The 16,781-nt window shown below is 37.1% G+C and overlaps 1 protein-coding gene and 2 long non-coding RNA genes across 4 annotated transcripts; all 3 read left to right on the top strand.

Annotated features, from left to right (window-relative positions):
* The first annotated feature begins 10,794 nt into the window (after positions 1 to 10,794).
* Positions 10,795 to 12,094, top strand: LOC147493650 (uncharacterized). The gene is made up of 4 exons (XR_015199750.1): positions 10,795 to 11,563; positions 11,714 to 11,752; positions 11,835 to 11,888; positions 12,040 to 12,094. It is a non-coding gene; the product is annotated as an uncharacterized LOC147493650 (long non-coding RNA).
* A 145-nt stretch (positions 12,095 to 12,239) lies between these two features.
* LOC147493649 (uncharacterized) lies at positions 12,240 to 14,206 on the top strand. 2 transcript variants are annotated; one of them, XR_015199362.1, is made up of 4 exons: positions 12,240 to 12,304; positions 13,215 to 13,339; positions 13,507 to 13,655; positions 13,979 to 14,206. It is a non-coding gene; the product is annotated as an uncharacterized LOC147493649 (long non-coding RNA). The 2 variants fall into 2 exon arrangements; XR_015199361.1 differs by lacking the exon at positions 13,979 to 14,206 and having other exon boundaries at positions 13,507 to 13,745.
* A 537-nt stretch (positions 14,207 to 14,743) lies between these two features.
* On the top strand, positions 14,744 to 16,575 carry LOC147493648 (chaperone protein dnaJ 15-like). The gene is made up of 3 exons (XM_086566638.1): positions 14,744 to 15,244; positions 15,509 to 15,698; positions 16,314 to 16,575. The coding sequence occupies exons 1-3, from the start codon at positions 15,225 to 15,227 to the stop codon at positions 16,347 to 16,349; spliced, it is 246 nt and encodes an 81-aa protein (XP_086422764.1). The 5' UTR covers positions 14,744 to 15,224; the 3' UTR covers positions 16,350 to 16,575.
* The last annotated feature ends 206 nt before the right edge of the window (positions 16,576 to 16,781 follow it).

The following is a 16,781-nucleotide window of genomic DNA, read 5'->3' as shown; positions in this document are numbered from 1 at the left end:
TGTAAGAAGACCGATCTAGATTTCTAGGTATTCCCAGCAGATCGGTGGATTTGTGAACTGGTTTCCTGAGTTTGTTCAGGCAGTTCAAATTATGAGTGTTTATGGAATGCATGTCATTTGCTTATGCTTAACTGCTTGTACCTATTGTTTTGTCCACAATAAATAAGGCATGTAAGGGCTAAGGAGCCTAAAAATTAGCTTAAGGAAGCATTTTGCTCGTAGAGAGCGTTCTGCCCATAGAGAGCGTTCTCACTTAGTTGATCCTAGAGTTGTAGGTCGTCAACTAGTAAGAACTGTATAGGCTATGGAGCCTGGTAGCTCGAGTGAGCGTGGTAGCTTAAGAAAGCGTGTTGCTCGCAGAGAGCCTGTTAGCTTAAAAAAGCATGGTGCTCGCTGAGAGCATGTTAGCTTAAGAAAGCATGGTGCTCGCTGAGAGCATATTGGCTTAAGAAAGCTTGGTGCTCGCTGAGAGCGTGTTGGCTTAAGAAAGCTTGGTGCTCGCTGAGAGCGTGTTGGCTTAAGAAAGCTTGGTGCTCGTTCAGAGTGTGTTCGCTTAAGAAAGCTTGGTGCTCGCTAAGAGCGTGTTAGCTTAAGAAAGCTTGTTGCTCGCGGAGATCGTTTGAACTTATGAGAGTGTTTATGGCTCGCATGCGCGAGTGGCTCTTTCAGCGTGAGTTTCATGTATGTTGGTGAACTTGAACAGAGTAGGCCGTGATAAGAAATACAAGTAAAGTATACATAAATTTGCAGTAAATAGAAATATAGATTGCAACACATTACACTTTTATTGATAAAATTTCTTTAACAAATAAGTGTTCCAAGGACGTGGCCATGGTTTCCCTTATTGGGTCTTGATCCAGTACGCTCCATTGCCGACGATGCGTTCTACTATGTACGGACCCTCCCATGTTGGTGCTAGCTTAGGCCTTAGAGTCATCTTGAGTCTTTTTCAGAACTAAGTCACCAGGTTGAAAGGATCGAGGATTGACTCGCTTATTGTATGACTTTTTTAGAGTCTGATGGTAAGATGCCACTCTGATGGCTGCTAGGTCGCAGCATTCCTCTCGAGCTAGGACGGAGTCCTTCTATCCAGATTCGACGAGCTCTGACCGAGTCGTGGTGACTGTCAGTTCGGTAGGAATAACGACTTCCGTGCCATAGCATAATGAAAATGGTGACTCGCCTGTGCTAGAACGAGTTGTAGTTCGGTGAGCCTATAGAATGTTCTCTAGTTGATTTGGCCATTGGCTCTTATTCTTTTCAATCTTTTTCTTCAAGTTTTCCAAGATTGTTTTATTGCTAGCTCCCGCTTGGCCATTGCTTTGGGCGTACTGGGGAGTGAGAAATGCATGAACGATCTTCCACTTTGCCAAAAACTCCTTGACTATTTTTCCCTTGAACTGGGAACCATTGTCCATTACCAGTGTGTGTGGCAAGCCAAATTTGGTAATGATGTGTGTCCAGATGAAGTTTTTGACATGTGACTCTTTGACATGAGCTAAGGGGATTGCTTTGACCCACTTAATGAAGTAATCAGTTGCGGCCAAGATGAACCGAAAACCAGTGCTTTTTTGCGGGATGAATGGTCCCATGATGTCTGGTAAGCACCCAAAACTGTACTATAAAACCCCGTAGAGACATAACATTCCGATTAATTTTGTGTTTAATAATCATGAAATAATCGCATTTTCGTGCTTTTGTAGGTTTGAGCAACTAACGTACAAATGATGATAAAGCCAGCATATAAGCACGAAATAGGGAGTATACATAAGCTTTCCGATCAAGCCCATGTGAAGCCCAACAAATCCGGACTAAAGCCCAAAGACTCAAACAGTACAGAATCTAGTAAAAACGAGATTACGTGCAAGAAGCATCAAACTGTCGAAGCTCATATCTCTTGAACTAGGACTCCGACTGCGACAAGTGAGCTGCCCAGACGATCAGTGCGACAAACTTTATGCATAGGCGGGAAGTTGTAAAAATGCCAAAAGACCGGACCGCCACTGGACACTGCACATGGACCCACTAGGCAAGCCCGCAAGATTTGATGAGTCATCATGAAAGTCAAGACAAAGGTGCAAATAATTGGTGCAAATTTGACACCTTGCATGAAATTAATGAAGTGGTTAGATTTAGGTGATGATTATCTAAAAAAGGAGAGGTGTCAAATGGGGGTTAGTTTTGGATAAGAGGAAAGTAAATGAGTGGGGAGTGTTTCATGTGGGAAAAGAGAAAAAGACTCTCTTATGTAAAGCGGGGCTGATTTTGGGAGGACCTAGCATTTACTTCCTTCACTTTTATTTTCCTTTTACACTCCTTGTCTTTATTTTTTAGTTTTTAGTTCTTAGTTTTTTTGGTAAAAGCTTGTCACATTTTAATGGTGGAAAACACTTTCTAGTTCTTGTAATAAACTCCTTCCTTAGGTAAAAATAGGTTGTTATATCTTATTTCTTTCTCTCTCTCTCTCTCTCTTTTTTTTTACTTATCTTACTTGTAGTTTTAATTTAATCCTAGGATTATGAGCTAGAACCCTCCTTTTGTGGAGGTTAATGATGCTCATGTAAGGAACCCCTTTTTGTACTGATTTTCTAGTAGTTGTTTATGAAAAACAAACTAGACTTTATATCCTACCCCAAAATGGTAGTGGTGTAGATTCTAGTTAAGAATTAAGTTGATGACTTAGAGATAGGTCATTTCCTTGGTTTCTCATGCTAGCAATATAATCTTAGAGATAAGTTGTGTTGTTAGGGATCAAAAATACAATCTGATTAGGATTTGTCTATGAATTCTAAAAGAATGTAAGATGCAATAAACTAAAGTCAAACAATAGAGGTTGTTTTCACATGAGGAGAACTAACTCTCCACACCTTTCTATAAATCGATTTTTACTTTGTTTTTAGTGTGCATGTTACGTAACTTTAAAGAATCTAGAAGAAAACTAAATAGTTTTAGTATAACCAACCATAAAGTATAAAAAGAAACTTACTTACTATGTTTCCTAACTTAGAGCATTAGAAATTTGTATGTTGTCCTAAACTTTAGGTGGAACGAAACCCTTACTTAAACTATATGCATGATCATGTGAGTAAGGACATTGAAGTCTACACCGAACGGAATCGAGTTATTCGTATCTTTAGACCGTAGAAGTGTAGAGATCAAATGGCGCCACTGCCGTTCTAAAGACCCAAGGACTTGTGCTTGCAAACTGGAATTGCTCCAAGGGGAAACCCCCCACTCTCATCCTTACATTTATTTCTTTTTCTTGTGTTTTTTTTTTTTTTTTTTTTTTTTTGAAATCTCCCGCGTTTTGCTACTGATCCGCATACTACTTTTGGTTGCACTTACATGTTCCATATGCTAGGACCTGGAAACTAGGCTATAACAAACACTAAGCTTACTGTGAAAAATTTGGCCTGCTGTGCACGTTTCTTTTATTTGACGGACTTGTGGGACGCTAACAGGTTTCAAATTTTAATAGACTATTGTATGATTCACATGTATTCAGTTATGTCGTAGCATGGACTATTATTTGCGTATTAGGTTAAAAATATGCATGAATCATGTGAATACGTCTGTGAATATCTATATACGATTAAGTGACTATGAATTGCATCTAAATGTATATGTACATGTCCATGGTACTGTTTTGCATGGTTATATATATATATATATATATATATATATATAAGTTGCATGTTTAGCATATATATAAATATGGATGGAATATAATTGCATGTTGGCATATTTAACTTTTGAGTTATACATAGTAATTAGGGTGTGTTTTGGTATTTTGGCCATAACTTTGGCTACAGTTCTCTGAATCACGCGTGTGAGCTCAATTCGGAAAGATCTCGACGGTGCGCACGTTGTCACCACTGAGGTCAAAATCCACTGTTTTCCCCTCCAAAATCATTATTTTAGAAAATTGTCTTGTTTAATAAGTCGATTTTGCCATAAAAAAGGAGAACATTCCAACGAGGGTTAAAATCTAAGTTGGGTAAGTTGTTTCTAAACCCTCCGGGGTGAAGCTGCTCTCTATATGAGAATCGCAATCTCAATGAGTATTGACGAAATTGAATTATTATACAAAACAAGAGTCGTATTTTAGTTTATGTATAATACGTTGTATATTTAGTTTACGTCTTTGCCTAGTCGTATATATCTACATACGTATAATATCTTCGCATGCTACTGTAACTAGATACGTATGAGTGATTATAATTTGCCTGTTAGTGTAAATGTACAAATATGTAATATATATCTACCTATTTGCCTATATATACATATTACTGATGTGTATTTGCATGTACGTATCGAAGTATTTATTGATGATACAACCTTGCCTATTCGTATTGCTATACGTATGAGTAGAGTATCTTCACATGCTACTGTATCTAGTAATGTATAAGTAGGTCGTATTTGCATGATTATACTTTCTCCCTTGCATAAATTTTAATTTAAAAAAAAAATGGACTTTGCATAAATTTTAATTCCATAAATCTTAATCATATTCCAACGGTGCCTAGGAAACTTGAAAGATTGAGTTTACTTAATTAGAACCGTGCTTGCACGGAAAGCCTCCCTCATATCTCTCTTGTGACCTAGTTGTTACTTTATGCACACGTATTCTTAGCTTCACTGCTACGTTAGCAGCAGCTTAGGCCTACGTTGTTCAACTCTAATGCTTGAAGATAATCATAAAATTCAAGTAATAATAATTTCTTTCTGTCAATTAGATCTAATTTTATGCTTGCATGAGATTAAGGTCTGGTTCTACTAAAGAATTTGAACATACTTATCATAGGAGAAAATACGATAAGCATTTGCGTAAGTTCTCACCTCCACAAAGTTCTTCATTTATTAATCCAAATCAACAAGATTCCTTGTCACCATTTCCGTCATTCATTATGGCTGACAAAAATCCACCAGCTGAGATGCCCCTTTCAGACTTCTATACAGCTTTATAGGAAGGACCTTCTTCCTGCATCAAACTCGAGGATATTGTTGGTGATTTTCAAATTTCGCCAAACATTTTTAGTTTATTACCTGTGTATCATGGTTTGGATCATGAAAAACCGTACAATCATCTTAGTAGGCTTCATCAAGTGGCCACAACATTTCACCATCCAGCCGTCTCTAAGGAACAACTCTTGCTGCGGCTGTTTCCATTCACTTTAGCGGATAAAGCGTCAATTTGGCTAGCAGGACAACAACCACAATCCATAGACACATAGAATAAACTTGTTCAAGCTTTCATGCTTTAATTTTATACTCAGAAGAAAACTACTGAAATGCTTCAGAAAATTCAATTCTTTCGCCAAAATCCTCATGAATCTTTTACGGAAGCATGGAGTCGCTTTACTGATCTTCTTTTAGAATGTCCTCATCACCAACTAGACAAAGCTGTCCTTGTTCGCTCATTCTTTAATGGACTTTCTGATCATCAAAAAGAAACTCTTGATATAATGAATGGTGGTTGCTTCATGGACAAAGGAGCTACTGAAGCATATACTTTTCTTGGAAAACAAGTGAAAAAGGTACACATTGGGGTGGGTAACACTGATTCTTCTAGGTCATCTAAGGATACTATTACAAAAGCTACGTCTATTTTTTAGGTAAAACCCGATCCTGAATTAAAAAATTTGATAGAATCCCTCACTAAAAAAGTAGATGCCCTTGCAGTTCAAGTAAACGATCAACTCCCAAAACAGATCATGAACGTTAACACATCCCCGTGTGTTTTTTGTCTCAGTCCTGACCATCCTGATACTTATTGTCCTTTGTTATATGCCTCCCCTTCTCAACCATCAGAAAAGGCATGTGCATTCAACATTCCTAATGCACCTTGGTGACAACATCCAAATTTCGCTTGGCGCCCGCCTACACAACAGATGGTTCCTCCAGGTTTTGCTAATCCACCTGTTCGACCACCCAACAACTTTATTCCATACCGCCAAGGAAATAATCAGTAGTACCAACAAAGTCAAAATCAATTTCAAAGTAATTCTAATGCTAACTATCAAAACAACCGCTGCCTTGTTCCAGCCAATCCAAATTCTAGCTATAATCAACCACTTCTAAGCAATAATTGTGAACTCGTCCCTGTTGCACAACCTATGCCTCTCGCTACCGATAGGACAAACGAGACTTTCTTCGCTTACATAAACCATCAATCCCAAATCCTAACGTCTATCCAACAATCACTACAACAATTAGCACAAGAAAAGAGTCAAAAAGGCGTGTTTCCCGGCCAAGCAGTTCCAAACCCTAAGCCGGGAACACTGCCTGTGAAGTCACAAATGCACCTAGTACAAATGCTCCAAACCAAGGTGAGGTGAATGCAATAACTACTCTTCGTTTGGGCAAAACCGTTGACAATTAAATCCATATGCCGGATGATCAAACAAAAGTAAATGAAGATTCCAATGAATTTGCTCCCGATAATGAACCAACAGTGGAAACACCGAGTTCATCAAAGTCACCAACTCAAGAATTGGGAAACAAACGAACGAATCCTTATGCCAAATTCCGCCCTAAGGCACCATTTCCTGCCCGTTTGGCAAAGAATAAACCTGATAAAAATTTTGATGAAATTAAAAAAACTCTTAAGAATTTGACAATCAACTTACCCTTTCTCGATGCCCTAAAACAATTGCCAAAACATGCAAAATTTCTGAAAGATATGTGCACTACAAAAAGGAGAACAAATGTTCCTCAACAAGCATTCCTTACCGAACATTTTTCATCAATAACCGAATACAATGGTATAGTCAAATACAAGGACCCTAGTAGACCAACAGTTCTATGCACATTAGGTGACAAATATACAGCTACTGCATTACTAAACCTAGGAGCGAGTGTGAACTTACTTCCTTATTACTTATTCAAACAACTAGGCCTTCATGAGCTTAAACCTACCACGATGACTCTACAATTAGCCGATCGTTCCATTAAGTATCCAAAAGGCATTGTGGAAAACGTACTTGTAAAAGTCCAAGACTTTTTCTATCCAGTCGATTTTGTCATTCTGGATACAGAAGTTGCCTGTGACTCCATTCCTATCATATTAGGGTGTCCGTTCCTAGCAACTGCTAATGCCCTCATAAATTGTAGGGACGGTTCTATGACTATGTCCTTCGAAAATCTTTCAGTCCAGGTTAATGTGTTCAAGTTGATGAAACAAATTCCAAAGAATGACATTGATGGGGAGGTTAACCTGGTTGACACCCTTGTGCAGGAATATTTCACAAATTCTTTTCCTGAGGATGAAATACACCAATTCTTTTCATGTGGTGATTCTGAATTTGATGTGGATGCTTATTCAAAGAATGTAAACAAGTTCTTAGAGTTAATACCACTAATTGACCATACTACCATCCTATCAAGCAACTTGGATGAGCAACAATCTATTTTCTCTATGGAAGACGATATTCCTCAAGAATCTTTAATACCCACTCCTCCCACCCCTAACTTAAAGTCTATTCCTTCGGACTTAAAATACGTACATCTAGATCTAGATGGTAGTCACCCAATTATCATATCATCACAATTGACTGCCGATCAGGAATCACGTTTAATTAAGGTCATCCAAAGACACCATTCTGCTATTGGATGGTCTCTTGATGACATTAAAGGCATTGACCCTAAAGTGTGCACCCATCGCATACATCTTGAAGAAAATGCCAAGACGTCACGTGAGCCGCAACGTCATCTGAATCCCACCATGAAGGATGTAGTACGCGAAGAAATTTTAAGGTTACTCGATGCCGGTATTATTTACCCTATCTCAGATAGTGTTTGGGTGAGTCCAGTGCACGTTGTTCCCAAGAAGTCTGACATTACAGTTATGCGAAATGATAAAGATGAATGTATCTCCGCTCGTATTCCATTGAGGTGGCAAATATGCATTGACTATCACAAACTTAATGCGGTCACTCGTAAAGATTATTTCCCACTTCCCTTCATTGACCAGATGCTTGAACGGTTAGCGGGTCATGCATTTTACTGTTTTCTTGATGGTTATTCATGATATTTTCAAATAATCATAGATCCTGCTGATTAAGAAAAAACAACATTCACCTGTCCTTTTGGTACATTTGCATATAAACGAATGCCTTTTGGCCTTTGCAATGCACCTAATATATTCCAACGTTGTATACTTCACATTTTCAGTGGTATGGTTGAACGCTTTATGGAAGTGTCCATGGACGATTTCTTAATATATGGTAATTCTTTCGATAGCTGTCTATCAAATCTTGGAAAGGTTTTAGTATGTTGTAAAGAGAAAAATCTTGTTCTTAATTGGGAAAAATGTCATTTTATGGTTATAAAAGGAATAGTTCTAGGTCATATCGTTTCAAAGGATGGAATCGAAGTCGACAAAGCTACGATTGAAAAAATTGCTTCAATTCCTATACCAAAATCAGTTTGCGACATACGTGCATTTCTAGGACACCCGCAGGATTCTATAAGAGATTTATTCAAGATTTCTCAAAGGTTGCTCGACCTTTAACAAATCTCGTGCTTAAAGATGTCGTATTTGACTTCACTTTCGATTGCAAACAAACTTTTGAGACCTTAAAGTCCGCCCTAACTACAGTTCTGATAATTCAACCCCCTGATTGCTCTAAACCTTTTGAATTAATGTGTGACGCGAGTGACTACGCTATTGAAGCTGCCCTAGGGCAACGCCGATAGAACAAACCAATTGTCATTTACTACGCTAGTAAAACTCTTAATGAAGCACAACATAATTATACCACCATTGAGAAAGAATTTCTCGCAATTGTCTATGCCCTGGATAAGTTTCGTCCTTACCTAGTTGGTTCTTCCACAATAGTCTACACTGACCATGCGGTGCTTCGTTATCTCTTAGCAAAGAAAGATGACAAACAGAGGTTGATCCGCTGGATACTCCTCTTGTAAGAGTTTACTCTAGAAATTAGAGATAAAAAAGGTTGCAAGAATGTGGTTGTAAACCATTTATCACGACTAGTCAATGATGTCGATAATGATGTCGAACCCATCTGTGATTCATTCCCAGATGAACACTTATATTCTGTTTTTTCATCTCCTTGATACGCTGATATAGTAAACTACCTAGTTACCGAGGAAATCCCTTCATCTTGGACTCGTACGGACCGGATAAAGTTCTTATCCATAGTAAAATTTTATTTCTGGGATGATCCCTACCTCTTCAAGTATTGTTCTGACCAACTGATACGCCGTTGCATTCCCGACTAGGAACACAATGACGTGTTATCCTTTTGCCATGAACAATCTTGTGGTGGTCATTTCAGGGGTAAGAAAACTGCGGCCAAGGTTCTACAATGTGGATTTTATTGGCCAACACTGTTTAAAGATGCACATGAGCATTGCAAAGCATGCAATCGCTGCTAGTATCTAGGACGCATTACTCAACGGAATATGATGCCCTTAAATCCAATTTTAATTGTCAAAATATTTGATGTGTGGGGCATCGATTTCATGGGTCCCTTTCCAAATTCTCAGGGTTTTCTCTACATACTGGTAGCTGTTGACTACGTGTCAAAATGGATTGAGGCAATGGCATGCCGTGCTAATGATCACAAAACTATCGTTTTGTTCGTAAAGGAACATATTTTCTCTCGATTTGGTGTTCCCAAAGGCATCATTAGTGATGGGGGAAAACATTTTTGTAATAAATTTTTTGAATCATTAGTAAAGAAATATGGAGTCACTCACAAAGTAGCAACTCCGTATATCCTCAGACCAGTGGACAAGTCAAAGTCTCAAATAGAGAAATTAAGTCCATTTTAGAGAAAACAGCTAATCCATCTAGGAAAGACTGGTGCCTTGTGGGCATATATAACGACTTTAAAGATACCTATAGGCATGTCTCCTTACCGCCTCATTTTTGGAAAACCTTGTCATCTGCCGGTTGAACTTGAGCATCGTGCTCTATGGGCCATCAAAAGCCTTAATTATAATCCCAATACGGCAGGCGAGAAGCGAAAATTGCAGTTAAATGAGCTTGAGGAGATTTGGAGTGATGCCTATGATCTTTCGAAATCCTATAAAGCCAACATGAAAAGAGTGCATGACAAGCACATATTAAAAAAAGATTTCAAAATTGGTCAAAAAATTTTGTTGTACAACTCGAGATTATACATTTTTCCAGGAAAATTAAAGACTAGATGGTCTGGTCCTTTCACTGTCTCTGCTGTCACCCTTTATGGGGCTATATCTTTGAAAAATTTAAATGATGACAGGGAATTTCAAGTAAATGGCCAACGCCTTAAATATTATCATGAGTTGCGCTCTCCCGATGTCGAAAAGACTCTTCTCAAAGATCCAGTCTACCAAGGCTAAAAGATTCGTTGGTGTACTTCCTTCTAGGTGTTTAAAATAAGGAAAGTACGCCATTATGGTAGTCGGGCCCTCTTATATTTTCTTCTCTCAAATCTCCTAGAGTGTGTGGTTGCAAGCGCCGGAACCTAAGTCAACAAAATCTCTATTTCAGAACTGAGTATAAATGTCTTCTGATAATCGAGCAAACGTGCCTTCTGGTAAACAATGGGTACCAAAAATTTCCCATCCTTCCTTCTCTTCCCTTTTCCAATTCTCTTCCTCGTGAACTCCAGCTCATCATTTGGTGTAAATCTCACCTATCTCGAATAGGTAATGGTCGTAGTATTTTTGCTCGGAACCGACGTGCGCGAAAGATGGGGTGGTGTATGAATTGTCAAACACCTTTCTATCCAGGTCTTGAACTATTATCTAATATGAGCCAGTATAATATATATTATTCACTACACCATAACTGCATTTTTGTGACAGAGGCTTTTGAGGTTTTGTGACGCCAAAATGGCGTCAGAAAATTTGTGACGGCAATTAGGCGTCAGTATTTGGTTTTAAGCGTCACAATAAATCAAAAGATTATTTTATTTTTTAAAGAAAATTCTAGAAAAAATGAGTGACGGCATATAGGCGTGAAATGTTAGCTAATAAAAAATTGAAATAAGCGCACGTGTTATGGCACAAGCGTCAAACTCGAAAGACATCGGGTTTCTTCTCGATCTCAACTCTCTGAAAGAGTGAAACCCTCCACCCAATTCGCCATCAGATTTAGAAAAGATAACCCCACTCTCTCTCTACTCTCTTTGATCAAAACAAATCATCTAACCACATCCTCTCCTCTCCTTCTCATATCTTCAAACCCCATTTCTATCGCTCTTGCCATTTCGATTGAATTTTAGTTTTTCCAAATTTCAAATTATTATTATTATTATTATTATTTGAAGGTTGCGTTGTTTTCACGGAGCGAAGAAGCCGCCTTCTATAAATAAATAGAGTTTGTATCTTGAGTCGATTTGAAAACAAAAGAATAATATTGAGGAAAGCAAGGGGGGCAAAAAGGAAAGCAGCAGCAGAAGAAGTAGTAGTATTGGTAGAGAATAATAATAAGAAGAAGGTTAAGGTGGCTGAACAAGATCCACCAGAAGAACAAGCTGGTTCAAGTAGACGTAAGCGTGTTAAGGCTCCTACTACTCCCGACGAATTCTTCCAAGAGAAACGTAACATGGTATAATAATTTTCTTTAATATTCAATTTTATTGACTGTAATTAGGGTTTTTAGTGTTTCTCTTGGAAATGTGAGACGTTTCAGATTCACAAATACCCACGTTTTTATATTGAAATTCATCTAATCGAATCCTCGGTTTTCATTTTGCAGGAAGATTTATGGAGAGCTGTTTTCCCTGTTGGAATTGAGGTTCACTTTTGTTTTGTTCAATTTTTCATTTGTTTATTTATTATTACAGCAAAAAACTTTTTATTATGTAATTTTAATGCAGTGGGATTAGTTTGATATGGTCTATCCGTTCAATTGGAACTTTTCAAATTTAGAAGTGAGTATGAAAATTCCTTATATATATATATATATAAGGAATTTATATATATATATATATATATATTTGGATTAGTTTCTATTATTTATTTTGCCTTAATAACTGCACAACAACAATTTTCTTAACGCTAATAAAAACATATTTCGTTCAGGATGCCTTTGAAGAGAATGGAGTGCTTCATGGCAACAAAGTTTATCTTTTCAGTTATCGAGGCGTAAGTTTTCATGTCTTTCCGGATCTACTTAGGTTTTGTCTCAACTTATCTATATGCATTTTTAATATGCACATCGATATCTATCTATCGTAAATACCTTCATTATTATATCATACTAATGGTCTCCTATTTCTGTTTTTCAGCTTAATGGGTACCTGTGAACGGTGAAAATAAAGTAATATGCATCCCTGTGGTGGTGGCAGTAAGTTCCCTTTGCAAACATTCTTTTTATGGACATCATTGAGTTAACTCCTTGTTTTGGAATTATGTGAGTGTTTCATAGGACAATTGATGTTTGCGGTTTTCTCTTTTGTTGCTTATAATAGACTTTCGGAAATTGTGATGGGACTGGTATTACTTGATCATTGCGGAATTATTAGTGAAACGCTTATAATTTCTAATACAAACGGGTAAACTTATAATAGTAAAGATGCGCTTAAAATAGTATTATGTGTTTCTATTTTGGCATTAAAGAACAACTCAAATGATTTTTGATAATGAATATGGAAATAAATTGTTGAATAGGGAAATAAATAAGGCAACTTGATATATGTTTATGAATAAACTTATAAGTCTGGAGATGATTTAATCGTCATTATGTAGCTTGTAAGTATTAGCATACTCATAAATGCATTTATAAGACCTAAAATGAAAAAAGAGGGAGGTGGAATTTACTGATAAGTATTGGCCTGTTTACTTATATAGACTGGAATATAGTTTTTCTTCAAAATTCCAATGTCTGTTTTCTTGTTTGTTTTGACATTAGATCTCTATAGCTTAAGCAAGCTGAAGTAGAAGCTTGCAAAATGACTTATCTGCAGGATCACTTCAGTACCATTTCTAACTTGGAACTGTAGACATTTAAGAGCATTAATCGTAGAACTTCCTATTGCACAATAACTCTTGTGAGCACAAGAAGCTTGTGTGCTACTCTGCTGGACAGTCATATAGACAATAACCGTAGCTGATAAATGTTTTCTTTTAACATACACTGGTTTTACTTGTTCCACTCATTCAATAAATATGTAGTAGTGTAGGATCACATAAAAAAGTGTTCCAGCTAATATATGTTTTGTATCTCATGCAATGTTTCATTTACCTCTATTTGACAGATTGTGTCTCCTTTCCCGCCTTCCGATAAGATCGGTATTAATTTGGTTCAAAAGGAGGCCGAGGAAATACTTCCCATGAAGAAAATGAAAATGGATTGGGTTCCATACATCCCACTAGCATATAGGTATTCTCTCCTAACTTTTTGTTGTTTTATTAGACCTTAATTATCATTTCTTGAAATTGCTATTCTATCTCTTAGCTGTTTCTGAATTGTTGCGAGTTTACAATACTCTATAGTCTATCCTTCCAGTACATATATTTATATGTTGTTTCAATTGATTTTTCATACAGGGATAGCCAAGTGGATAGATTGAAGTCTCAGATTTTTATCTTAAAATTTTTCAAAGAAGGTACTACGGTCTTCATTTTTCCCAGCCATAGATTTTGTATTCCTGGGTTATCAGTTATCAATTTAGTAATGTACATATGATTAAGATCAAGTAAGTTGACTATTTCTTGTGATATTTTGTCGCTCATATGGCTCATAGTTCCTAAAGTTAATTATTTGTGTTTTAAGTTCATAATCTGGTGAGGGGAATGCTGATTTTATTGGCAAGATCAATACTAAGTCGCAATTGCACTAGAATTTTTTATTTCTAAAGCTGGATGTCAAGCCAAATAAAACATGAGAAAGGGTTCTGAACCCATTTTCATGTTGTTTATTTTTCTAAAGCTACAATATTTTAGCTTAAAAAAGGATTCCAAGTAAAGGGCCTACATGCTTTTCTCCTCAATTTCTTGATGACACTTTTTATATTGCTAGTGCTCATTCCACCTAATGCACACCATTGGATGTTTGTTTCTCTATATTGCATCTTTTTTCTGGTTGAGACAAGTTTGGCTAACACACAAGCTGGTAAGAGCTACGCATGGAGTAAATTGTTATTTTCAAATTACTTAGATGTGAATTAAGGAAGCTGCCTGTTTACTGCTTGGGGTGTCATCCTTGTGCTACTATTGAAACAAAATCCATCGACATCTGTTTCTTGCATATCCGGCCTCTCACTATCTTTGGAGTTATACTGAGCTATGAGCTATCAAAGCAAGATGCTGTCTCCTTTCAATAGTTTTGGTCCTCCATTTTATGGACCACTGCCTTTGTTTTCATTCGGTCACTAATTTTGAATCAGTATGGACTTGGATTTCAAACTGGGGCCTGCAACTTCAATTAGTGTTCAATCTACGTCAGTGGCTGATCAGTTTGTTACTAGGTATGATAATGTTGTTTATAGCTATATAGTTTGAGCAGTTAAATAGTAAATTATGAATATGTATTTTTATTTGTATTTTTTGCTTGTACAGTGAAGCAAAGGACAACTTTCCTTTGACTGCCTCACCTTGTGGAGATTCTATTGAGAGTAATGGTAGACCTGGAGCAGGCTTGGTTCGTGACACAAATACTACCGATAACCTCTTGCTTTTGATGGTGAAAATGATAATTTGTCGAGGGGAGAGAAACTCCAAACCTTGTAGTAGAAGTAACATTGCTCAATCTGAACAAGTATCCCGGATGGATGGCTATCGTAATGTACGGAGCCGAAGACACGGGATGCTTTGTGGTTTTGTGGTGAAAAATCAGGCATATGCTTTCGGAGAAATAGGTCAAGATCTAGCCGTGATAGTGTTAGTGGATGCTCCATCGATTTTACTTCGCCGTAATGGCTCTTCGGTTTTGCTTTCTCGCCCGCATCTAGGTGTGCCTGCTGGTGCTGGTGCCATGGACCTGCTTGGTGCTTCTTCTTCTTTATATGGACTTGCCGATGCTTGTCTTCTTTGCTTTGCTGCCATGGACTTCTTTGGTGCTTTTCTTTAGCTTCTTCTTCTGGGGTGGAGGACTTGTCAGCACCTACCGATCTGCTTGTGATAAATATCTTGCAAAACTTTTAAGTAAGAACACAAGTGGAGCACTTGAAAGGCCAAATGGCTGGATTGCACATCCCTCTGCAGTGTACTGAATTTCCCCCATCTCTAGGGCCAAGGCAGTGAAAAACAAAGCTGGACTGGAAGGGATGCAGAGTTCACACTTGAGGTACATAATACCTTTTACGTGAATGTGATATATATGATCCTAGTTTGAACCATGGTTCATGCACACAACTCACTCCTATTAAAAGAGATTCTTATCCCATAAAAGGTGTAGCATGTCTCTCTTATATATCTGTAGGTATTGTATTGACAAAAGAGAGATGTATCTGACTAATATTTAGGATGTTTTGAACCATGATTTGAACGTGTACAAAAAATATGGAGAATCTTAACAACATGAGTATAAGGTATTATATTTCATTTGTAGGGATGCAGCTGCTCTCTCACAATTTTGGGCTTGGCTGGAAGAGGAAAGCCATGAAAAGACTGCTAGCTATACCATTGAGGCTCTTTGTGCAAAATCCTTTGAGGATACCTTAGAGAAGCTGAAAGAGATTGAGTCACAAATTGTAAGGAAGAGAAATGAATTGCAGCTGTTTGAGACCGAATATAGAAAGGTATGTCATTACTTTCCCAGCTAGAAAGTATCTGGTAAAAATAGTCCAAACTAAAGTGTGGTGGTTAACTGTGTAACTCTATTTTGGATAATAGAATAATAGGAAAAAAAAAGTGGTTTAGGATTGTTTTACTGTTAGTAGTGCCGATGGTTTGTTAGTGCATTCTTTTATTGAGTTGAACCTCAAGGTTTTGTTTTATTTCTTCGTTTCGTTTTCTACGTTTATACTTCAACCAAGGTTGGAAGTTGGAACATATGCCACTCTAATCTATTATAATGTAAGCCAGTTTCCATGTCATATGACACCAGGCTATATACTAGAAGGTAGAGGCAGTACCCGTTTAGTTGTATATATGTCACATTGTTGTTCATATAGCTTCTAGGGCTAAAGAGGCTCTCATAAGTGCTTTACTGTGTATTAGTGTTGTGTTGTCAAATAGTAATGTCCTATAGCTTCTTTGATATTCTAGTGGCATGGTTACCTTCTTGCTATGTTACTAATTTGGTAGACTAGAAACTATGTCACTTAGTTTTAATTAGTATAAATGAACCTATTGTTGTATATATCTCTCGTTATATTTTAAGGTAGAAGTCTATCTAAACTTTAATGAAACAGGTAATACATGTGACATTTGTTTGTTGCCGACCTTGAAGGATGGAGGTGGTCGATATTGCCACTTGGACACTTTCTAATAAGAAGACTTTCTTTCTAGCTAGTTGTAAGCATAATGTAATGTACTTTTTCGCTTGGAAAATTGAAGTACTTGGTGTTTACAAGTGATTTGTATTGTACTTTTTCTTTGAAAATTGAAGTACTTGGTGTTTACAAGTGAGTTGATAATTTTGAGTGATGGAATGAATGTTTTATTCTTGAATGAGATTGACGGTGTGAATGTGTATTTTATGGAATGGACTATTTTTTAAAAAAGTTTTATCTTAGCTAATTCATATAGTAACCGGTGGATGTATATCAACCAATTATTTTTTTTTCCCTAAAATATATTTTGTGATGCCAAAACGATGTCACAAAATTTGTGTCGCCAAATATTTTGTGACGCCATTTTGACGTCACAAATATTTGTGA

This window comes from Coptis chinensis, chromosome 6 (genome assembly GCF_015680905.1).
Source record: "Coptis chinensis isolate HL-2020 chromosome 6, ASM1568090v1, whole genome shotgun sequence".
Classification (NCBI taxonomy): Eukaryota; Viridiplantae; Streptophyta; class Magnoliopsida; order Ranunculales; family Ranunculaceae; genus Coptis; species Coptis chinensis.
The sequence above is the reverse complement of the archived record's forward strand: the minus strand, read 5'-3'. Positions and strand labels throughout refer to the sequence as shown.